Source organism: Eleutherodactylus coqui, chromosome 13 (genome assembly GCF_035609145.1).
Source record: "Eleutherodactylus coqui strain aEleCoq1 chromosome 13, aEleCoq1.hap1, whole genome shotgun sequence".
NCBI lineage: Eukaryota > Metazoa > Chordata > Amphibia > Anura > Eleutherodactylidae > Eleutherodactylus > Eleutherodactylus coqui.
Genome location: NC_089849.1, coordinates 52,685,009 through 52,709,665, shown reverse-complemented (window position 1 = coordinate 52,709,665; position 24,657 = coordinate 52,685,009). Strand labels below are relative to the sequence as shown.

General features: G+C 46.3%; 1 protein-coding gene across 1 annotated transcript in view; it reads right to left on the bottom strand.

Annotated features, from left to right (window-relative positions):
- The window catches only part of DHX35 (DEAH-box helicase 35), a 40,907-nt gene that overhangs the window by 14,877 nt on the left and 1,373 nt on the right, over positions 1-24,657 (bottom strand). Inside the window, exons 2-14 of the mRNA XM_066587842.1 lie at positions 21,517-21,644; positions 21,336-21,428; positions 19,103-19,180; positions 17,392-17,496; positions 16,017-16,078; positions 14,211-14,280; positions 12,613-12,672; positions 12,153-12,265; positions 11,913-12,009; positions 10,275-10,433; positions 9,974-10,184; positions 3,282-3,406; positions 1,613-1,667 (exon numbers count right to left, since the gene is read on the bottom strand). Of these exons, the coding sequence (XP_066443939.1) occupies positions 1,613-1,667; positions 3,282-3,406; positions 9,974-10,184; positions 10,275-10,433; positions 11,913-12,009; positions 12,153-12,265; positions 12,613-12,672; positions 14,211-14,280; positions 16,017-16,078; positions 17,392-17,496; positions 19,103-19,180; positions 21,336-21,428; positions 21,517-21,644 (1,356 nt within the window). The remainder of the gene's footprint in view (positions 1-1,612; positions 1,668-3,281; positions 3,407-9,973; positions 10,185-10,274; positions 10,434-11,912; positions 12,010-12,152; positions 12,266-12,612; positions 12,673-14,210; positions 14,281-16,016; positions 16,079-17,391; positions 17,497-19,102; positions 19,181-21,335; positions 21,429-21,516; positions 21,645-24,657) is intronic.

Below are 24,657 nucleotides of genomic sequence, written 5' to 3'. Positions count from 1 at the left end.
ATTTAATGTCACACATGCGTGGTGTCGCTCCATTCATTTCAATCTCTGGCAGTCCCGATGATAATGAATGGCGCAGTGCAGTGCATGTGCAACCTTAAATCTCCTGTGCGCTGCAGAGGGTGCAGGGACCCCACATTAAATAGATTGAGACACATGAACCTCATTCTCTGGATCTGTGGAGTTCTTAATAGCGAGACCCCACTGATCAAACTTTAGATATGGATAGGTGATAAAATTCTGTTTTGGTACAATCCCTCGAACTACGATATCATTATAATACACTGCGCAAAACAATTAAAGGAACACTTAAGCATCACATTATAACCCCAAGTCACTTAGGGTTTCATTACCTGGAGCATTTCTTTCTTGCAAAGAACAGGCAGAGCTCCGCTGAGTACGGTCGGCACCCAGAGCTGTCAGTTCAATCGCCATGATGAGCCCAGGTGCCGGCCGCAATCAGTGTTTATCCACATACATCTTGCCAGGGAGAAACCCTGCTGTGTAAAGGCACCCTTAAAGGGGTTGTCCCGCGAAAGCAAGTGGGGTTATACACTTCTGTATGGCCATATTAATGCACTTTGTAATATACATCGTGCATTAATTATGAGCCATACAGAAGTTATTCACTTACCTGCTCCGTTGCTAGCGTCCCCGTCTCCATGGTGCCGTCTAATTTCAGCTTCTAATCGCCCGATTAGACGCGCTTGCGCAGTCCGGTCTTCTCCCTGGTGAATGGGGCCACTCGTGCCGGAGAGCTGGTCCTCGTAGATCCACCCCGTCACGTGTGCTGATTCCAGCCAATCAGGAGGCTGGAATCGGCAATGGACCGCACAGAGCCCACGGTGCACCATGGGAGAAGACCCGCGGTGCATCGTGGGTGAAGATCCCGGCGGCCATCTTAGTAAGGTAAGGAAGAAGTCGCCGCAGCGCGGGGATTCGGGTAAGTACTAAACGGTTTATTTTTTTAACACATGCATTGGGTTTGTCTCGCGCCGAACGGGTGGCCTTTTGAATAAAAAAAAAAAACGTTTCGGCACGGGACAACCCCTTTAATCTTCAGGGAGATCGATCTGTTAACCCCCAAAAAGGGAAGGTTTTTGCAGGTGGTGGTCACAGACAAACTCTGCCCTTATCCTTCTTTAGGCCCAATGTCCACGGGCAGACATGAATTGCGGAATCTGCAGTTCAAGCCGCTCATAGGGAAGCATGGGCGTCTGCAGCTAAATTAAAGCATGCACATTTGATTTGCGGACCTTTTGGTGCAGAAAACAAACCGCAGTATGCTCCATTTCAGTGCAGTTTCCGCACGGACAGCTTCTATTGAAGTCAATGGATGCCATCTGATCTGCGGCCAGTCCGCAATTGAATTCATCATCGCCGATCCGCTAAAGTGACTGTACCTTCCTTTATGTTTTTACAGCAGGCGCTGCAGATTTTCCTTTGTTTCTGCCGAATAACCCCTTCAATACCAAACTAAACTCTACAGATGCAACATGTAATCCACTGTATCCAGTGCTGATAACCAACACTGCACAGCGGTATACATGACTGTAGTTGTGGTTGCATCACACGTTCAGGCAGGATTATATTATACGTCACACACATTGCTCACCTCCTAGCGCATAGAGCAGCTCCAGGGCCTGAACCATGGACTGTGCCGGGGGCGGCTGAGAAGAGAAGAAGAGGTAATGAAAAGCATACTAAATCACAAGGAAATGTGATTATATAGAAGCGTTAGCTGCCCGTCCATAATACATAAGGGAAACATCAGACGGATTGTTCACGATGGCCGGAGGCAGGCTACTGTCCGCCATGAATGGGATCTGTTAGGTTGGGTGGGGTGAGCTGAAAGTACAAGTGTGTGACGTGATCAGGCAAACGCGGACAATCATTCGCCAGTTTGTGCATGCTCACTCTGTTATATTAGGTTTATTTATTTTTTTAAATGGGTTGCCCCACTATAAAAGAAACTTCTAACAGCCGGGCCAGGCATAAAAACAACAACCCCTCCCCCCCTTAAAAAAAAAAAGCAAAACTATACCTACCTCTCTTTGCCCATTCTTCCCCGATACAGCTGAGCGGTGCCATCAGCCCCAGCACCTGCTCCCATTTGTAAGTCTGGTGGAAGTCAAGTGACTGCTGTGGCCAATCGGAAGCCACAGGGTCACCGTCTCGAACTCCTAACATGATGGCTCCCAGGATGTGAGCGCTGATGCCAGGAGTTCAGACGGTGATGCTGAGGCCTCTGATTGGTCACAGCAGTCACCTGACTTCTGCTGGATGTACATTCCGTGAGCCTGTGCTGGGGCCGCGGGAGCCACTCAGCTGTATCCCGTGTGTATAGTCTCTCTGTATTTTATGCCAGGGCCAGCTGCTAAAAGTTTGTTTTCTTTACAGCGGTGCAATTCTTTTAACCCTTTAACAACACAAGACATAAATTTACGTGCTGCGTGTTCAGGGGTTTGTAGGACATGGCTGTAAGGCGGCTTGTTTTTTGCGGGACAACTTGTATTCTTAATGACTTCATTTTTGGGTACATGTTTTTCTGTAGGGTGAACCCTAGTCCTCATTCATCCAATTTTCTGGGAATCTATGACATCTTTATTCCATTTTTTTCTAGAGACAACAAAATCTGTAATTCTGGCATGTTTTTTATTATTTCCGTGCAGTATGAATAATATTACATTAACTCTGCAGGCCAGTAGGACTAAACCAATACAGGATTTAGAAAGGTTTCTTTCTTTAATGCAGCTTTTTTATTGGTGTATTCAAAGACATCTAATATTTGTCTTTTTTTGTCAGCGGTGCTGTGAATGGGGGTCCTTTATATAGGATGAGTTGTATTTTATAATGGTGCCATTTGTTGATTTATACTATGTTTTGATCGCTTTTTATTTAGTTTCTCGTAAGGCGAAAAAGGCAAAAATAGCTATTTTTGGTGTATTTTTTATATTTTTAGTTATGGCGTGCACCATGCGGGTTAAAAATTATGCTAACTTTAAATAATGTGCTAACTTTGTCTACATTATTACAAATGCGGCAATACTAGATTTCAGGTTTTTTTTTCTTGTACATAGTAAATGGGAAAAGTGGGGTTTTGGTGTTATTTTTATTTTAATTAACTTTTTTTTTTTTAACCTTTTTAAGAGAATTTTTTTCCCGCTGGGGGACTTAAATATCACCATCTATGATCATTCTTATAATGCACTGCTATACTTCAGTACAGCAGTGTATTATAAAGCCTATGAAGCTCAGCCAGTTTAAATAGTCACTTCACTCACTGACAAGAAGTGGAAGCGCAGGACGTTGTCAATCCCAAGGGCTTTCAGTTGTAGGATGACAGGTGCCAGGTTACTCCTCTGCATTTCTGGGACTGTAGAAGGAGGAAGCTTTTGGAAATCTTCCTCTAGTAATGACAAAAAGAAGAGAAATCAGGAGCATAAACCTATGGAGTGTTCACTCATAACCATCATTGCTTTTTCTCATAGCCTCATTAGTTAAAATGGAAATCAGTCAAAATGATGTTCTCACAAGTCTCCATGACATGTTAATAGACAACACTGCTAGCATCGAATCCAGGACCACCGCTAATTTCCACAATTAAAGAGCTTTATAAAATATTCAGACCCAAATCTGACACAACATTGTAAGTAAAGGGCTGTTCAGCAATAGAAAGTGGAGGAAGATTTTCAGATATGCAAATCCGGAGCGGTACCAAAGGGGTTTAAGCTCTCTGAGTAAGTCATGGTAGGAATAGAGCAGCAGGGAAGTTCTCTGTGGGCGGGACTTCTTCCTGCAGTGTTCTCCCCTCTTGTCCAATGAGAAAACCGCTACAGCCGTCAATCAGAGCTCTGAAACAGCTTATTGGACAGAGAGGGAGAACACCAGAGGAGGAAGTCCCACCTGCAGAGGACTTTCAGTAGGGATTAAGGGTACATTCACGAGTAGTGGAAAGTGGTGCAGAAAATCCATATAATTTCTGTGTCAAAAACCGCAGCATTTTTAGACACCTAGTTTGGCGCAGATCTGCAGCCGATTTCCCCCTTTCAATTGCACAAATTTTGATGCAGTTTTATGTGTGAATGTATCAGAAAAGTTGAAATAGCAACTGATGCAGCTGACAGCTTTACTAAAGGCATTATGGCTCCTTGCTCTCCGACCCCTATGTAGAGCAGTAAGCCGTTTTTTTATGGGCAAGACAGCTGATGAATTTGCTTAGGTCCTCGTTCACACGGGTGACAAAGTCACGCGATTTTGTAGTGTTGCTACAAATCGCATGTATGAGAAGCCATGTTTTCCTATGGGTTCCTTCACACATGCAATGTTTTGTAGCATGCAACAACTTGACACAAAAACATTGCAGGTCCGGTGATATACACGTGACTCGTGTGGTTTTGTAGCCCATGTTTCCCTATAGAGCCTTCCTCTGTTACATTTGCTACTGCGTTTTCGTGCGATGTGATGCTACTGTCAAAGCTATAATCTAAGCTTTAACTGCAGAAAAAAAAACAAAAACACACATACATCATGTTAGACGCGCTGTCAGCCCGGCCGCAGCTTCTCCCCGGGTCCCGGCACTGATGATCTTGTTTAATCCCTGACTCCCGTAAGCGCTGGCTGTGATTGGCTGATGCTTAGCCAAATCACAGCCAGGGCTTGATGAAAGGCTGTGATTGAACTAATTACAGCCATTCATCGAGCACTGGCTGTGATTGGTTAAGCATCAGCCAATCACAGCCAGCGCTTCCAGGAGGCGGGGATTTTTTAATCCCTGGCCAGAAGATGAAGAAGAGAAAAAGTGCAGGGACCCGGGGAGAAGATGCGGCGTCGCCCCGGACAGTGCGGCAGAGGTGATGTATACTTTTTTTTCCTTTTCTTCAGCTACACCTTTTTTTTGGGTAAGGCTTCTATTTCTAGCCCCCTCCACCCCGAAAATCCTCGCATGTGATGCTACGATATTGCGGTATTGCCGCGAGAAGATGCAGCAGATCACGCGGACCAGCAATGTGATATCCCTGCGATTTTCTCGCGGCGATGCCATGTCGCCCGTGTGAAGGAGGCCTAAGGGTGCGTTCACATGCAGTGGATTTGTTGCAGATTTTTTCTAGGGAAAAAATCTGCACCAGAAGGTATAGATCTTGACGTGGATCTGCAGTAGATTCCACAACTTTAATGGAAGGTGTGAAGTCTGTAGTCTGCAGCAAATCCGCGTAAAAATCCGCACCAAATCCACTGTGTGTGAACGTGCCATTAAAAGGGGTTTTCAGGGAGTTGGGTAAACAATATCAGATGGTGGCTGACTTAGGACACCCCTAATTATCAAGTTTTTGAAGAGGCTGTGATGCTCCGGTGAGCTCTTCTGCTGAAAGATTTTGGTTACACATTCACATCCATCCCATGATGCATCAATTCAATTATACCTTTTTTTCTGCATGGGTGGGGGGCAGCTATCATTAGCTCCTATATTCTATAAGCTACAGACCATAAGTATGCAGTCAGAAGGATGAGCTGTGATCTCCTCTACTATAACTGTGTGACAGGAGACGTGTGATCATCATCAATAACCGCAATAGGAGTGTCTGTGTCCTCTTCCAGGCAGTTTCTGTGGTAGGATGCCTTTAACAGCATGGCACAGACTGAGAAATTGACTAGAAAACGAATGCATAACCCTAAGAAAATCTGAGCTTAGCAGATCAGAATTGAGATCACATGACCATCTGAGGAAATAGAGGCCAGGAGTTTCAGACAGAAAGATATAACTAAAGGGAGATTTTTGTGTAATCACCGTAAAATCTGTTTCTCGTCTCGTCATTGGGGGACACAGCAAAAACCATGAGATATAGCCATGGTTTTGCTGTGCTCACCAATGACACGAGCGAGAAAGGCCCGTTTAGACACACAGATGATCGCTCAAAAGATGGCTTTTGAACAATCATTTTGCATAATCTGCTAATTGGTACTAATGCCTATTAGTACCAATTAGGAGCGTGTGAGCCGCCTGGAGCTGAATTTATTCAGATGACTGCCTGTTCTCTGAATAAATTCCTTTTGTTCTGAGTCGGGGCTGACAGCGGAGACAATGCAATCAGCTGTAATCCGCAGTCCCCTCGGCAGAGCACAGCGTGCGGTCCATTTTATCAGCTCTTCTGCCGAACTACCGGTTTCAAGCGAACTAAATATAAGCCCTACCCCCGAAAATAAGCCGTAGTTGCATTACATAAAAAAAGGAATACATTACCTAGCAGGCTCTGTTCAGAACCCTCCCGCTGCTCTCTAAGGCTCTGATGCTCTTTTTGCAGTCCTCGGTCGCCAACAGCAGCTCACTTCCTAGTTACGGGATTCACACATCCCACCTCCATGAAGTGATGGCTGTGATTGATTCATCGAGCGCTGCATTGTTTGGTTGAGCAGCGGTCAAAGAACCAATCACATCCATCGCGTTGTAGAGACGGAATGTATGAATTGACTGAGCCATTGCATTGATTGGCCAATTCAAGAAACCCACCTCCACAACGCGATGGCTGCGATTGTCTGAGTAGCGGTCCAAGAACCAATCAATGCAGCGTTTGATGAACCAATCACAGCCATCAGATTGGATTATCGAGTACTGCATTGATTGATTCTCGAGCGCTACTCAGCCAATTAGAGCCATCACTTCCTGGAGGCAGGATTTATGAATCCTGTTACCAGGAAGTGATCTTCTGTGGCGGCCGAGGACTGTAAGAAGAGCGTCGGAGCTCCAGAGAGCGGCGGGAGTGACCTGGACCGACCCTGCTAGGTAAGTATAATAAGACATCACCTGAAAAGAAGACCTAGTGCCTCTTTTGGGCCAAAAAAATATAAGACAGGGTCTTATTTTCAGGGAAACACGATTGATATGAGATAGATAGATCTTTCTCTGTACAATTAGTACTCCTGCCTATACAAGTGAATATAGCTGCATGGATTACACAAGAGTGAAGCTTTGCCCTGAATACGTGCGCCTCTCTAGCTTCTCTCACTTTATAACTTCACTAGTAAATCATTCCTGCTAGACGTAGTCCAGACACCAGAGTAAAACTGACAAAGTCACGAGCGCCGAGATGTTATTACTTGAATCGTTAGGCGGGAGAGACAGTTGATTAGATTACTTTTAAAAAAAGTCGGTGAGCGCCACACCTAGGAGTGTGAGGGGTGCGAGCGACATGACCCAGCATGTGCAACGTATACACAGGATGCAACTCCAAAGACAACTGTACTACGCAGCCTGAGGCTCTGGGAGAGGAATGGAAATACTGATGGGATTACAAGACAAATGTGGGCTACATGGCATATTGTTTGTGTGCTGGCGGGTGACGTGCTGGGGCGGGCGTTAAGGCTGTCTGCATGTTTTCATTTGTCCTTTTTAAGATGCAGAATTAGAATTAATATTCTCTATAAGGCAGTAAAAAAATGGCCATAATACAGGTATAAAAGTCAGAAGCTGACAATTATACACAGATAAGTGGTGCTAAGTAGCTGCTGATCATCTCTTCCTATAGAAGGTGTCCATCAGTGATCGCAGGAAGTTGCTTATCCTGGGCCAACCACTCCTTAAAGTGACCCTCCAGCTTCAGGTCAAAATTCGTTCTGGGACCAGAGGAGGAGGGGGTGTGTTACCGGCAGTTGTTCTTCTCTGTCGTTCCTCCAATCTGCTGGCTCTGGGTCTTGTTTTTGGTGTCCAAGATGGCCCAGCAATCTTCAGACTACCTAATCCCCACAGGGCATTGGGAATGTTAGGCTACCAATGCACTATACCTGCTCTCCGATTGGCCACAGCTGCTCACGTGATCAGAGAGCAATGCACAGCATGCATTAGGTAGTTAGAAAACTGCTGCGCCCATCTCCGACACCAAAAACGGGTACTGGAACTTGCAGATCAAAGGGGCGACAGAGAAGAACAACTGCAGGTAAAATACCCCCTTTTCCTCCCATTACAGGAGAAACTTTTGTCCCAAATCTGGAAGGTCGCTTTAACTGACATGTGGTGTTGCAGTGGGTTAGATACAGTCCTGTGCAGCAGCCGCTGCAGAACATCATAACACCTCAGGCGCTGCAGAACTTCTTTGTGAAAAGTAAGAATGAGTTTCATAACAAATTAATGGTGGAGAGGAAGCTTTTCCTTGGTCCTCCAAAAGAGGTTCTGCAGCAGCTAAAGTATTGTAAGGAATAACATACTTTATATAATACTCTTAGGCAAGGGAACACATTATCCCATATATTCGTTGTAGTGTATTGCAGAGAAGGTGTTCATTTGCAGCCGCACCTGCCTCAGCACATCGGCATCTAATTCATCTATGTAGACCAGAAACAGTAGGTTTTTGGGATCGTGCAGGAAACTGCTGAGCTCGGGGAAACCCAAGCGAGTGGCTATAAAAATGTTATGAGCGTGTCACCTTGGTTGGGATCTGAACGCATATCCCTACACGGTGCCAAGGAAACTTGGCAGATGGAACCATGTGTGTACGCCATAGATTACAGTACGTGGTCTGAATGCCGGATCTCTGAGAAAGGGCGGCATCAATCAGATTAGTAACGTAAGCAAGAAACTACCGCAAAGAGAGCAAGGTTTGTGTAAATTTAGCCCAAAATGGGAGGTGCGGGGCCAGAACTGCAGATAGAGCTCCTTCAGCCGTGCGTATGCGCAAATACGCTCACCTCTATGTATTTGCACAGTGAACTAGGTTGATTTGCGCAAGTCTGTGCACAGTACTGAGCATTTTTGCGCTTTATCACTTTTATTTGTACGTTGTGGGTCCAACTGCTGAGTCACTCAAGGATCACAAGAACGACTGTCTGCAAGGCCCCCTAGTGAATGGGCTAGTAGCATGCATGTGTGACCACTGCTCCATTCACAGTCTATGGAGATAGTGGAGCGATGCGCTCGGCTATAACTATCAGTGCCATAGAAGGAATCAGCATGTTGGTCTTGCACGCCACTCCGCTATCCTACGGCATTTGGGGTGCATCGTTCTCTTAATCCCAGGAGTTGGACCTCTAGCGATCTAACACTTAGCACCTATCCTCTTTGATCCCCCTTGCAATATGTCAAGACTACCTGTAATAGGGTTAAAATAAAGCCTTAAATTGATTGCAAATGATCCAAGAGTGGAGAAGAGTTATAACGAGCGTCTCTAGACCACCAGTCACATACTACATGGACAGCCCGTTGATGTGGATGTGCATTGTGTAATGCTTTATCTTCCCTGCGGTGCACCGGGGGAATTATACACTTCCTACCAGCTTCTCCAACAGATTGCAGCTATTTCCTGGGGGTTCCAGCAGGGGGAGATGTTTGATCAGCTTACTGTCAAGGGCAACTTCAAACAAGTATGGATTGCCCAAGGTGGAGAACCCTCTGCCCCTCTCCTCCAGTATGGCGTTTGCGATGGGAGGTGATGGGGTGGAGCTAAGTTCTGCTTCATCCCGCCCACTCCTATTGCTGGCTATGGACAAGAGGCGAGGAGGGGGCGGAGCTTAGCTCTGCCCCCCCCCCCCGTACTGCTCCCTCCCATTCCAAACCCTCGGAGGGGAGGACAGAGGCAGAGCAGTAGTGAGTGGGAGGGAAGGGGGTGGGGGAACTGCTTAGATGGAAGTGTATATTGGCCGGGCGTGAAAACCTGACCGATATACGCCTATGTAAATAGACCCTCATCCCGTAACACACAAGGCCCTATATGGCTACATCAATGGCAAAATAAAAAAAATAAATAAATAAATTTAAAAAAAAAAAACTTACGTCTCTCAGAAAGAAAAAAAAAAAATGCTAAATTTACTCCAGTCGTGAAGTGGTTAACGATACAGTTGGGAGCATACAGATGATTAACCCATAGTATGCCTCACCCACATTCAGATGATGGTGGCCATACATTTTGATATATAGGTATAACTCCTGCTATAAGAAAAATGGGCAAGGTATGTAACGGCAACGGCATAGATAAAATATATAGATTACCCGTATATAGCCTATAGCACTGTCCAGATCGGTTCCTCCCGCTGCGTCCTGCTCTTTGATTGGCTGATGCCTGTGAAACAGGAACCAAAACCAGCGACTCCACAGCACGCTTAGAGTCATACGCTCGCAGCTTAACGAAACCGCAGTCTATAACGAAGGTGATCCCATTTATGGTGATGGACGTCTCTGCAATGTTTGTGGCAACGACTACCTAAGAGAAAAAAAAGGCTTATATGTAAGATAAAGCAGGAATCTGACATCGGTACACAAGGCTTCCCGGGGTAAATCTCAGCAGCCGTACCTTACGGACATTATTGGGGGCTCTCTCAAACACCTTCATCTGTTCTGAAGCAGGGAGTCCAGCATACATGGGGAGGACACGTAGGTGCTTCTTCAGGCCCGAGCGAGCAAGAATACGGGCCTGCTCCACCAACATGGACACCACACTTTCCACCTCTTCCTAGTAATAGGACGTCAGAAAGCATTAGATAAGAGATCTTTACAATTAGAGAGGTTAACCTTAATAATAATAATCTTTATTTGTATAGCGCCATCATATTCCGCAGCGCTTACATAGACAGGGGAATACAGAAAGACAAAAGTACAAAAATTACAGAACCACGGTTACATAGTAATCAGTTGATGGAAACAATAGGGGTGAGGGTCCTGCTCCAACGAGCTTACATACTACAAGTAATGGGGTGATACAGAAGGTAAAGGGGCTGGAGATGTGCACGGTATGGCGAGGTGGAGAGTGAGGGATGCTATATACAGACAATGAATGGTCAGACATTAAGCCGTGTGACGGCAGAAACAGTATGACTGCAGGAGCGGTTTATGATGGCTAGCAGGGATTGCAGTCAGTAGGTCAGGGAGCATGTTATCAGGCGGAGTACAGAGGGGTTTGTTTAGGGAATGCGGTATGCCTCCCTGAAGAGGTGCATTTTTAGAGCACGCCTGAAGTTCTGTGAGTCCTGGATTGCTCGGGTAGCCTTTGGTAGTGCGTTCCAGAGGACCGGTGCTGCTCTGGAGAAGTCTTGGAGGCGGGAGTGAGAAGTTTGAATTAGAGGGGCGTGGAGTCTAGTTAAGTTAGCAGAGTGGAGAGCCCGGGCTGGGTGATGGATTGAGATGAGGGATACAATGTAGGGTGGCGCTGCGCTGTGGAGGGCTTTGTGGATGAATTGAATTCTGTATTTAACAGGCAGCCAGTGCAGTGACCGGCACAGGGCAGAGGCGTCCGAGTAGCGGCTGGACAGGAAGATGAGCCTGGCTGCCGCATTCAGGATGGATTGGAGAGGGGAGAGTCTGGTGCAGGGGAGGCCAATCAGCAACGAGTTGCAATAATTGAGCCGAGAGTGGATGAGGGCAACAGTAAGCGTTTTAGCGTGTCTATGGTGAGAAAAGAGCGGATTCGGAACCCTATCATGGGATACACCATAAGGTACATGCAATTTTCGGTCCATGAACACACAGCATATTTCCCTATTATCTGGGCTTGCTTGCATTTTTTGTGGACATATTAACAGCGTTTTTTTCACGAATGCAAAAATGGCCAGCGAAATCACTTCAAAGCACAAAATAAGTGGCTGTTCCATGACTCTCTAAGACCTGGATGCCAACAGCTGCACATATAGCCGGCCACCTCTATTACCGCTCTTCATCTGAATCTGGCCACTGCTCCATCTGTCTGAGAGGGCTTAGAGGACCTAGAGTTGGAACCTTCCTCTAATCGGACATTTATGGCATACCCCCTGGAAAAAAAGATGTGAAAACTATTTGGGATATTGTAACACAAGCTATAGGCAATCTGGTGCTCCTCCACTTGTGGTGTTAACATCTCCTACAAGTCGCCTGTACTTGAGGAAACCATTTGGACTGCAAATAAAACCTCTTTAATGAAGTAGTACTTTACAGTTTTTGTTTACTTGTTCATTAGTACCTGGCCTGTAAGGAAAGCAAGAACGTCCCCCTCCATATCACTCTGGTGGATCTTCATGACTGTCTGTACTGTGGACTTCAAGTAATCTGGAACAGGGCTGGAAGAGAAGAAGCATACCCCAAAGACATGGCGGATCCACAAGAAATATACAGAAAATAGCTAGAGAACGTGACGTAAAATGGAGAAATACAATGTAATCAACGCAAAAAGATCAGTGTCTATTACAAATCGCCATCTCACCTCTGGGTATAGAAAATATCTACTGGGAATGTCCTCCCCTCCACTGTTAAAATAGCGCACGTGTCTCTAGTAGGGTCATTAGTGTCATTCTGGTTGAAGAAAGTCTTGAATTTCTTGAAGTCAGAGGAGTTACATATGGAAATAAACAAGATAGGAGTTAATATATTCTTCCGCGAGACGGTCAAGCAGGCCTTAAAGCGACCCTCCAGTCCCAGACAAGCTAAGAAGGCTGCCCAGCTTCTCTGCAACTACCGATGCATTACCATTGCACAGTGTGCAAGACACTAAACACTGCTCTGATTGGCCAATGCAGATCACATGAGCAGCACTGGCCAATCAAGCAGCGTGTAGGGTCTTAGACTACCAATGTACCACCAGTGTTCGGTGTGCATCAGGTATTCAGAGAAGTAGTGTAGCCAGCTTGGTTTGTCTGGGACCAGAGGGTTGCTTTAAGATCTACCTCCGCATCCAGTGTAGCTGAGGCAACGATCAGTCTCAGGTCTCCCCTCTTCTTCTGAATCTGAAAATATATGAGAATAAATAATAACATTTAGAACTAATATTCGATAAGAAAGAGTTTCAAGGAATGGTTCATCTACAAGTACTGCAGAGCCGTAAACTGAGACTACCAATCGTTAGGATAATGTGCACTGCAGTAATACAGATTTCAGTGAGAAACCCATCAACATTATTTTGGTCCCAGACAGGCATCGGTGAAGGTCCCAGCTTGTGGAACACCAAGGCTGCATCTGACATGTCTCAATGAAAGGTATAGAGATATTTAAAGGGGCTTTCCTAATATAAAAGTAATGATGTTAGAATGTATTATCACTTCTAGTTTGATTGGATCTGACTGTCACGAACACCACCAATCCTTATAATGAAGGGGCTACGGTGCTTCTTACAGTGGCCCTAGAGTGCCAGGGACAAAAATTGTCCCAAGATAGAAGGGTGGAGGCTTGTATTAACCTCCGCCCTCAGTTTGTGCCGGTGTGCTGTGGACCTGACGGATCTTGAGACCCCCTTCTTTGGTCTTTCAAGAAGGCTGCAGCTCTCCCCTCACTACCATTGCTCACTGTGCATCCTTGGCCTATGTCCGGGCTCACACGAACACATTGTTACAGCGCATTCTGTGCGAAATACATTGTTTCAATCTGCCATAAGTGGCCACATTCCTGCGTAAATTGTGCGAAATACTCACGCAAGAAAAGCTGCAGCTCTATTTTGGCGCGTATTACGTGCGCACACACACCCAAATAGTGCATGCTGATTTAAACTGCTATCGGATTGGCCAAAGCTGTTCACTTGAGCAGCATGTAGTATCAAAAACTACTGATACACTACCCATTCACAGTAAAAGAAGCGCTGCAGCCACCTTCGAAGACTGAAAAGGGCCCAATGAACCGGCAGTTCCGCATCACATCAGCACAAAGAGAGGATGATAGGTAATATTACTTCCCTTTAAATCCCAGGATTGGAGGATTGCTGTAAAGGCAGCAGCTCCTTTAAATAGTCAATCGTGGCCGAGATGGGAATAGCTACCCTTATGCCGCGTTCATAGATTCAGAAGATAGATGCAGATCCCACCTCTGGGACCTGCACTTATCAGACGTGGTAAGAATACCCATTTCATCCCCAGCTCCCTGAGAAGAATGTTTAGGGTCGTCTTTAAAGGGCAATTTCTGCTTTCTGCGCTGACCACAGTGACAGCGTCCCCAAGAATAGGCTCTTCGGTGGGAATCTAATCAGCGGGTCCCTGTCGGTCAGTAATAGAAAAAAACATGGAAAAATCCTGGAAAAGCGCTTTAAATGACCAACAGCAGCTCTTTCCAGGTATACATTACAGCTTACATCTATTTTCGCCCAATGAAAGGTTCTTTCTCCAATGCTCAATAGGAAACCCCTTTGCCGCACTCCTAGTTACCATGGTGCCACCAAATAATGGCATTCAGCAGTGCCCTACAGTGGATTGGGGTTGACCGTGGAATGAATGTATACAAATCGGAATGCAACATACTACATGGGACAAATCCCACTAGGATATGACTGTCTGCCTACCTTTTTCAGAAGGCCAATAGCGATGTCAGTGTACAGTGTCCGCTCGTGAGCCTCATCCAACATCAGTACACTGCAAGAGAAGATAGGGTTATGCTGCTCCTGCTGAGACAAGAAAGTCTGAGGAATAAGGATTGGAAGATCCTCATCTTTTACCCTTTTACAATGGCTAGTCATAGCAGGATAACGTAAGTATATGTCATGCGGTTGTGAAGGCTGTATGGAGCAGGCTGGGGAGTCACGTCTGCTCCATACCCCGCGGCTATCAGCTATTTTGACAGCTGCTGCAATCAGAATTAGCTCTGATTTCGGTAGTTTAGATGCCAAGGTCAAAGCTGACCAAACGTCTAAACAGTCAGTGGGAAAGGAGGACCCCTTCCAACATGATTGGGGGTTGCTGATTGGTTAGCATGGCAGCCCAGAGCTTCCTGAAGGTTCCCGTGGCTACCAAGCATAGATACCTATTAAGCCCTGCCTGTGGTGGGGCTTCAGAGGCAACATTAAAAAAACGTTATATACTGCAATACTGAAGTATTGCAATATATGGTGCAAGCAATCAAATAATCACAAGTTCACTTCCTTGTGGAAACTAAACATAAGTGTAAAAAAAAGCTTTAATAAGGTTTAACAGTAAGAAAAAAATGTAACTAAGAAATATTAAAGAAAGAAAAATCTAAACAATTAAAAACACAAAAAACTCATATTTGGTATTGCTGTGTACGTAATAGTCACAACTATTAAAATACCATGATATGGTACTAATAAAAACTGCAGCCCTCTCAGCAAAAAACAAAGAAAACAAAACAATTAACCAAAAAAATAGTCTAAGGCCGCCTGCAGACGGGCGGGTCGGATCCGGCGGCGAGAATTCTCGCCGCAGGACCCGACCCGAGCGCCTGCAGGGACGAGCGCGTACTCACCGGCGCTTGGCGGCCCTGGCTCTTTCATGTTCCGGCTGCCGAGCAGCCGGCGCATGCGCAGACCGGAGCCGGCGGCCGGGTGAGTGACGTTTCTGTGCGAGGCTCTGCGAGCCCCGCACAGAAATAGGACATGCCGCGGTTTGTTTGCCGCGCAAGATTTCGCGTGGCCAAACCGCGGCCGTCTGCATAGGAGTGCGTATTGTAATGCACTCCTATGCAGGCTTTCAGTGGCGGAAATCGCGCGGAAAATCCCGCCGCGGGATTTCCACCCGTGTGCAGGCGGCCTAAAGCATAAGATGACAGAAGGCGATTTTTGTTTAAGAAAAACAATTTAATTTACTTTTAAAGTAGAAAAACATTAACAGACTACATAAATTTGGTGTCACAATAATTGTACAGACCCACAGAACAAAGTTCATTTGTCATTTTTACTTTACGGAACACAGTGAAAAATTAAAGGCACCAAAAGTGGCGCAATTGAATTTTTGGAATGGAAAAAAAAAAGGACTCTTGGAAGGTGGGGAGAACAACAAAAAAATCTGGTCCTGAAGGGTTTCAGTAAAGTGCATTACTGTCTGTTTGAAACATTTGAGTGCCTGGCCCCCCACTGCAGCGGTGACGTCACCAACAACAGGCATGAACCCGGGGCGGCTACGCACACTGCCACCATGGAGGTTCCACTCTGAAACACTGCAGTGTTTCAGAATAAAACCACATTGGCGGCAACATGCGTACCTGTCCTGGGTTTATGCCGCCAGCTGACGGGACGAATGAACCCGATGTCAGAATCCCTTTAAAGCATGGTGAGCCGTTTTCAAAATATTTTCTTTGGTTGGATAACCCCTTTCATATGATTGATTAGTGGTCTTTACATGATGAGCGAACCTACCTGTATCTGGTGAGCAACGGATCGGACATCATTTCTCGGACAAGCATACCATCAGTCAGAAACTGTCGGGGTAAGCACACAGCAATCACAGTCATACAAAGGCTTATCAAGGGACATAGGCAAGTCTTGAGAAATCATCATATTTGACATTAAGGCCTCATGCACACGGGCGGATTTTTGCTGCGGAACCCAGAGCAGGCATCCTCCTCCGGATTCTGCACCAATAACCCTCCATAGCATGCTATGGAACAATTAATCTTCATGCAAACGAACGGAAACCAATTGCGGCTTCCACTCCCGAATGAAAAAAAAAAAAGCAGCCGTCTGACCCGCAGACGGTCTGCAGTTGACACTGTTAATGGGCTGCGGATTCTGCGGGAAGAGCAGGATATATATATATTTTTAATCTGTACTGCACATATGCGCCTGCGCGATGTCCGCACACAGCCGCAGTACAGAAGAAAGGTATGCAGGGTTGCCGGCAGATTCTGTGCAGGATTCCCCATACGGAATCCGCGCATGCCGTGTACATTCAGGCCTATAAGGGAACTGGTCACCAGGTTCATGCTGCCCGAACCACAGGCAGCATGAACCTAGGACAGGTATGTACACTGTGCCCATGTATGTTTTATTCTGGTACGCGGCAGCGAAAGGCTGGCACTGCTCGCCCCTGTGACTCAAAGTTCTGTTACAAGTCAAACTTTAAGGTATGTTCGAATAAGTCATACACGGACACAATGTGCATTCTGTAGCTCATCTCACCACAGCCTATGGCATAAGCTGAAACCCACAGTTGGGTCCCCTTGAAAAGTAACCTTTATTAGTATGTAGTAAAAATTCACACATTATTGAGACTCTTTTTTTTAGTTTATTGCTACTATATTTTACTACATATCAATAAAGGTTATTTTTTTAAGGGGACCCAACTGGGGGTTTCAGCTAATGGCAAAGGCTGTGGTGGGATTGGTTACAAGTTAACCGTAGTGGGCTTTGAGCCCTCCCCCCCCAAATTTTTTTATTCGCATTCTATAGCTCAGGCAGCATGAACCTGGTGACAAGCTCCCTTTAATACAGAATTAAAAGGGTTATCAATCCTAGTCTCTATACACTTTGAGGGTATGTTGATGCCATACATAGGGTATGGATACCCTCTACTTACCAGAGTGCATCATGTTCTGGAGGTTTCCCATTTTCATGATTACTCACACTAAAGGCGCAGCATCATATTTGTTGTAATTGTAGTAGCGGCTACCCCAGACATAAAAAATGATCGCCAGTGGTTCTCCAAGTCCGACCCCTGGCTCATGAAAGTAGGTTGCCTCCATGACACCAATCACATTGTTAGGTCCCTTCTATGAAGCACACCTGGTCTTACCTTGATACGTGTGGCCTGTGGGTCAGTACAGTCATCAAATCGTATACAGTAGCCGACCTCATGTCCCAATAAGGCTCCACGTTCCTCCGCCACTCTCCCCGCCACCTAGAAATAGCAGAAGCTCATGTAAAGTTGTACAAAAGATCTTCAATCCCATTCTGCCATAGTACAATGCACAATGACTGCCAGGAGGTAACGAATCTGCCGGGTCCTACCAACGGGAATTTCAGACCCGATCATTACCCAGGACAATATCTAGCACAGACTACTTTATGTATCTTCTTGCATGGTCCCTGCTAACAGAAGCCGATGCAGGAGGAGCTCCCAGAGATGACTGTATGCTCTGCAGGAGCAGTCTGTGATCACTTCTGCAGGGAGCGATGGCACTGGATGCATCCAGCATCAGGTACATTGCTTTATTTAGGTAAAATACCAAGTCCTGCATTAAAGGGGGGTTTCTGGTGAAATACTATTGATGACCGACCAGCTGAGTGGGCCCTTGTTGTCACGCCACAATAACACAGAGGTTGGAGCAGAAGCCTTTGCGCCGACCTCTGGGTAGTGGCTGCTGCTTGTAACTGCAGGCACGGCTCTAATTGATTTCAATGAGAGCCATGCCTGTAGTTACAAGCGCCGGCCACTTCATGGGAGGTCCGCTCCAAATACACAGAGGTCAGAGTGAAAGCCTCTGCGCTGACCTCAGTCAATGGGAGCCATACCTGCAGTTACAGGCGCAAAGACTTCCGCTCTGACCTCTGTTATTGTGGTGCTGACAGCATGTGCCCGCTCGGCTGATCAGCAGGTCATCGGATAGGTCATCAATATCATTTCACTGCAAAACCCCTTTAAAGCAACCCTTTGGGCTGGACACACTAAGATGGGCGAATCAGCTTCTCTGACTACCTGATGTACACTGTGTATTAGTATGCATTAATGGAGAGGGTAGAGGGGGATGGGGGAGGGAGTGTCTATACCTGCCCTAGTATTTTCCTGCTGTGGATCTACATCAAAATCCTCACCACTTGGTGCAGATTTTGATGCGGTGTATACTGTGGATTTTTTAACCTCCCCAAATCCGCAGCAAACCCACCATATATGAACGCACCCTTAGGCCGCATTCAGACAAGTGCATTTTACCTTCATATTTGGTCCGTGTTTTGCGGAGCGCAATACAGAGCTAATAAAAGTCTATGGGGCTGTTCACATGGGTGTTTTTTTTCTTGGGTGGGTTTGAAATAAGCAGCATGACCTACTTTTGCCCAGGCTTGCATTCATTGGTGTGATTTTGTATACAGATTAGTATTTGCCCAGTAGAAAATAAAACCAATGAAAGCATATCCTGCTGACATACGGTTGGTTGCAAAGTCATCTGTAGTGTGACAATACGCTAATCTGAAAATGGCCTAAGGGTGTATTCACCCGGGGAAATCCGGATGCAGTAAAACCCGCCTCCTGTAAATACACCCTAAACTGCACAAAGAATTCGACATAAAGAATGTAGAAGTATGCTAATAGGAGGAAAAACTTTACAGTACAGCAGAAAATGTTATTAGTCACCAAATCCCAAATGTTACAGCTGTACAGTATTACGGCTCATGCACTGGTCATGGTTGTGTCAAAAGTGGGTCATCCAAATTCTCAGGGCCGCTTGGTAGAAGTAATACGGCCACAGTGCAACGCGCACATATAAAGTTAGTTTTTTGGAACTTACCGAGACTGCTGCTACTCTGCGAGGCTGAGTCACGCCAACCACTCTCCCTTCTGCGGTCCATCCCGCCTCTATTAGGTACTACATTACAGAACAAATACATGAAAAGACAAGAGGATTTACTCATTTGAGACCCGTAATATAAAGTGTAACCGTTGAGCGGGTTTTCTACAGTTTATGTATTGCTCCTATAAAAGCAACAACTGAATTGTCATGTCACGGCCTGTCACATGTACCTATCATATAAAGAGCACATTCACCGTACATTACAGATACAAGAGGTCATTGACTGAAATAGGAGGACTAATAACACCCGATGACCAACATTTGTATCCTTGAGTCATTGGAACATAGTATGCTAGGCTGAAAAAAGAATGTCCATCCAGTTCAGCCCATTATCGACCCCCTCTCTGTTGATACAGAGGAAGGCAAAAAAAAAAACAATGCCCATTTTTGGGGGAAGAAATTGCTTCCTGACGCCATAATGGCAGTCAGAATAATCCCCGAATCACCGTTTGAAAGTTCCTTCCTGACTCCAAGACCCAGATCAACAACCCCGCTAGTTATTTAATGTCTATATCCTGCTGCAATGTTGCAGCGCTCCAAAAAGACATCTAGTTTCCTCTTAAATTCCTCTATTGATTTTGTCATCACCACATCCTCAGGCAGAGAGTTCCACAGTCTCACTGCTCTTACAGTAAAGAACCCCTCTGCGTCTGTCAGTTCAGTACTATCAGAAGTATATATTCTGAATTCAAGTCAATGTCAATTATCACTCAGGTAATGATAGATCGTGTATAGAGATGAGCGAGCGCACTCGGATAAGCACTACTCGCTCGAGTAATGTGCTTTATCCGAGTATCGCTGTGCTCGTCCCTGAAGATTCGGGTGCCGCTGCGGCTGACAGGTGAGTCGCAGCGGGGAGCAGGGGAGAGCGGGCGAGAGGGAGAGAAAGATCTTACCTCCGTTCCTCCCCGCTCTCCCCTGCAGCTCCCCGCTCCGTGACGGCACCCGAATCTTCAGGGACGAGCACAGCGATACTCGGATAAAGCAAATTACTCGAGCGAGTAGTGCTTTCCCGAGTACGCTCGCTCATCTCTAATCGTGTATAACTGAACAATAAACGTTTAGCGGCAACACTGCTAATGATTGAATGATGAATGATATTCGCTTATTGTTTGTCATTTAGTTTATGAAAACCTGGTCCATGTAAACAGGCAGCCGTTCATCCATGAACTACTTCCTGCTTACTCTGAATGAATGCGGGCAGCCAGAAGAGATCTCCGGCGCTCTCCGCCTCCATTCAGTGAGCGAATCCTGTGTGAAAGCACAGGAACAATAATTGTTGGGACAACTGTCAGGCAGGTAAGCGCTCGACAATCGTTTTAAGTAAAAGGACCCTAAGGCTGATTTCTGATGGGCGAGCGCAATATCAGGCTGGGAATCTCGACCTGATAGTGCGCTTGAGCCCGTGTGATGTCCACGTGGATGACAGGGGTTGTTGTGTCAGAAACACCTCCCATCGTTCCAGTACAGCCGCGGCGGAGGATTGACAAGTGTTTCCCATTGTTTTTAATGGGATACCTCATACCGCACTCACATGTGCATCACATACCATGCGATGTGTTTTCTGACCCCTATGAAAACAAACACCCAAAGATAAGGCATGCAGTGTTTTTTTCCGCGATGCGGGGAAAAGAAAAGACAAAAGAGCGCTCATGTATATGACCCCTTTCAAAACAATGGGGTTCATACTCGTGTGAGATCTGTGCGTCTTGCATTCACTATATTGGCATGTTTTACGCTTGCATACATGCCAAGATAGGTATGGAGATTTGTCAGCACGCAGTAAGCACTGATAATGTGAATGAGCCCTAGGATGTAGATATTAGCGTGTATAGCAATTTTTGATCTACAGGATGTCCCTAGATGCTGCTTCACCAGAACTTAAACTGGCCGTCAACTTTAGACAGCTAAATGATCGCTCGGCCGACAGCTATTTCCTCCGACCCTCCCCAACCCACTCAACTCAGTCAAATGTGCATGTGTTCTTGATAGGGAGAGGGGGGTAAGCCATTACCAGACCACTTGAGAGTAAAGCATCAGGCTTGTTGAGATCTGCCACATGGGGGAATTAGAACACCTCTGTACGCAGGTCCAGCCAATATTAAACCTCGAGATCTCTTAAGAATCCCAAACCAGTGTCACTATGTTGGCCCACCCTTTCCCTAATTACCTGTGGTATCTGTGTGCTTTTCCCACATCCGGTTTCTCCGATAATCACCACGGTTTGGTAATTTTCCACCAGGTATAGGATGTGATTTCTGAGCTGTGATGGTAAAGAGAAGAATACGATATCATATAACGATATGGATGTAATAAGCGGTGACAGTAACCATCCCAGGTCTCCGACTTACCTTAAATACTGGTAGTTTCTGCCTCTGCTGTTCGATGGACAGAGAAGTGTGTGGGTTGTAGATGACGGAGGACACCTCGGCATTGCTCTGCCGCTCCTCCGCAAGGCTAGCTCCTGGGCCTTCAGTTCCTACAAGACACAAATGATTAGACGTCAGGGAATGGCCATCAGTCAGATCCTCCTCTAATATCTCGGACCTCCCACACTCCGGTAGACCCATCCATGTATTACATAGTCGGCCATGGCTAGTACCATATGCAATAGTACATTTTCCCTGCAGGGACCTTCAGAAGTCAGACCCAATGCACCTTACTATACCCAGATGTCAAGAACATCTACCCCGTTGGTTCCCCGGCTGCACGGACTTCACTATGTACTGTTACGGACTTGCAGCGAATTGCTCCACACCTGTCCTGTGGTACAGGGAACGAGTCACAGTGTTTTTTCTACCGTACTTTTTGCACAAAACAAAAAAACAAAAAACACACTGATGCTCTCAGCCGTTGAATCGGCCAATTAGTTTAACAGGTTCAAAAAGTTTTCTTTTTCTGCACAAATGTGCAGGAAAATAGAGTATGCTGCGTTTTTTGCGCAACCATAATATGCACGCAAAATACGCATTTGTGAACGAACCCTTTGAAATCAATGGGCTTTATTTTCTGTGTATTGCGCGCTCAAAATATTGGTATGCAAATATGTCTGTGCGACACAGGCCTACTAGAGAGATAGTGCTGATGGGGTGAAGGGCCTACCCTAGCTTCAGTAGCAGTTGGGGGCCATGTATGATTAAGGCTGGAGTGACATGGGGCGGAATTCTGGCCGAATAGCCACACCGTAAAATCGCAAGATTGCCACTAGAAAAGCGCAGCTTCAAAACCTGCGGCCTATGGAGCGGTTTCGCTGTCGGCATTCAGTTGTGGCTTTCTCTCCCCATAGAGAGGAGAGAAGCCGCTGCGGTAAAGAGAAAAGAATTGATATGCTGCAGAATTGAATTCTGCGCCGCATGTCAGTTTTCATGCGGCTTGGCCGCAACGTGTGGACGAGATTTTTGCTAAATCTTGTCCACTTTGCTGGCTAATCCCAGGAATAGGAGCCGTGGGTGGAATTGCCGTACGGACTTTACGCACGGAAATTCCATGGCAATTCCGCCCCGTGTGAGCCCAGCCTCAGGGGGTCCTACCAAAATCTAATTTATATCACCTATTCACACGATCTGATCATTGAGACCCCTACCAATCCTGAGAACAGGGGGCCCGTGTTCACCCCCTTCACTGTAGGCTCTCTGCACCCCACCGAGTGAGGAGGAGGCTGAACAGAGCTGTGGTCGTGCAGTCGAGGTGCCACAGACTGCCAGAGATGGCCGAGCGCTTGTACTCCGCTGTCTCCGTCAGCCCCATAGAAGATGAATGGTGCTGCACCGCATGTGTGTGACTGCTGCTCCTCATTGCGGAGGATGTAGTGAGCGAGGAAGAGGGGAACACGGGACTCCCATTCTCAGAATCAATGGGGGTTTCAGTCGTAGGACGGCCATCGATCAGACTTCTATCACCTATCTTGCGGATAAATGATAAAAGTTGATTTCGGTACAACCCCTATAAGTAATGCGTGTGCGACACTTGTATGAAATGAGGAATATGTTGCACGAGACACTAATTATTTGTGGCTGTATATTTGTGACACTTCTGCATTGTCGGTTCCCTTCGGAGCCTCCGTCACAGATCTAGCTAACCAGAAAATATATTAAAGTGGGCTTTGCCAATAAAATGACAGAAAAACTATTATAATCAATGGGGTCCATTGGGCATCATTCATGGCCGTCATATAAGAGATCCAGCACACCATCATTTCCGTTGTTCTGCTCCTATGACAGAGCCAAGTGATGGGAAGGAGTGAAGGAAACATGAAACAATGTAGGTTTCAGAAGTTTCAACACTGGGACATATTTCTAACAGTTACTTTATGATTAGACGCTCCTACTCACGCTGCAGCCAGTATCACACGAATGAGACCGTGAATTGTGCGATCACGACAACCCAACACCCGTCATCACCCCAGAATGGACCACAAAGCAGGAAGCGCTCGGGTATTTCCGTCAGCTCCATTAAAATGAATGGAGCGCCATCCACGAACATTCGGCCCGCGCTCTATTCACTCTTACGTCACTGCAGGAGAAGAAACATCCCGGCAGTGACAGGCAGGGGTGACAAGGGACCCACGTTCTCAGGATCGGTAGGGGTCTCAGTCATAAGACCTCCAATGATCAGCAAGCTATCCTCTATCCTGTGCATAGGGGATAACTGGCACAACCACCCCTTTAAAGTACTGATGTGTAAACCTGTGGGTATCACTGACTAGGCTGGATACAAGTAGAAGGGTGGCCACCTAATGCGAGAACTACTAATATAATGGTGGCAACTTCAACGAGCATTGATCAGGGTTGGACAAATTCCAAGAGCAACTGTACTGAGAACATTACGGGCCAGTACCTGGCATGTACGGGTAAGCACCATACCGCAGTGCTCACTGGAGCGACGTGACCCTTTATTTGGCTGTTCAGCACGCGTCCCAGAAGTTGTAGCCCCATTGATTGTTGACTCATGCTAAGGCCACTTTCAGAGAGAATGTGAAAAGCGGTATGGATGTTGATACGGATCCACACCAGAATCCGCCATATGTGAACGGACCTTCATGGTTTGTTCACAAGGCCTATTCTGCAGGGGATTTAACCCTGTCAATGCGCACAATCCTCCTGCGCAATTCCATCAGATCTCTGTGCCGATTCATGTGAGGAAGTGACGTGGCGGTAATTTGTGGCACAGATTTCACCCAAATCCATGTGCAGATCTGCACCAAAATCCGCGACAGAATACCCACAGATTTCGACATGGTTTTACGGGCAGATTCTGCGCTGGAAATTAAGCTTCTGAATCTGCTGTGTGACTGCACTCCTAGCGTTTGTCCGCACGGCGAAACCAATGCTACTTTTTCCGTGCAGAGTCCGACTCTGAAAAGATGGCAGAAATCCCAGCTGAGCGGCATTATTGCGCCATAGCTGTGTATTTGTATGGTGCCGATCTGAATGTGGATGTAGCCCTTTTCAAGGAGCAAATCCATGTGCGCATTTCCTGGCGCTGAAACCACG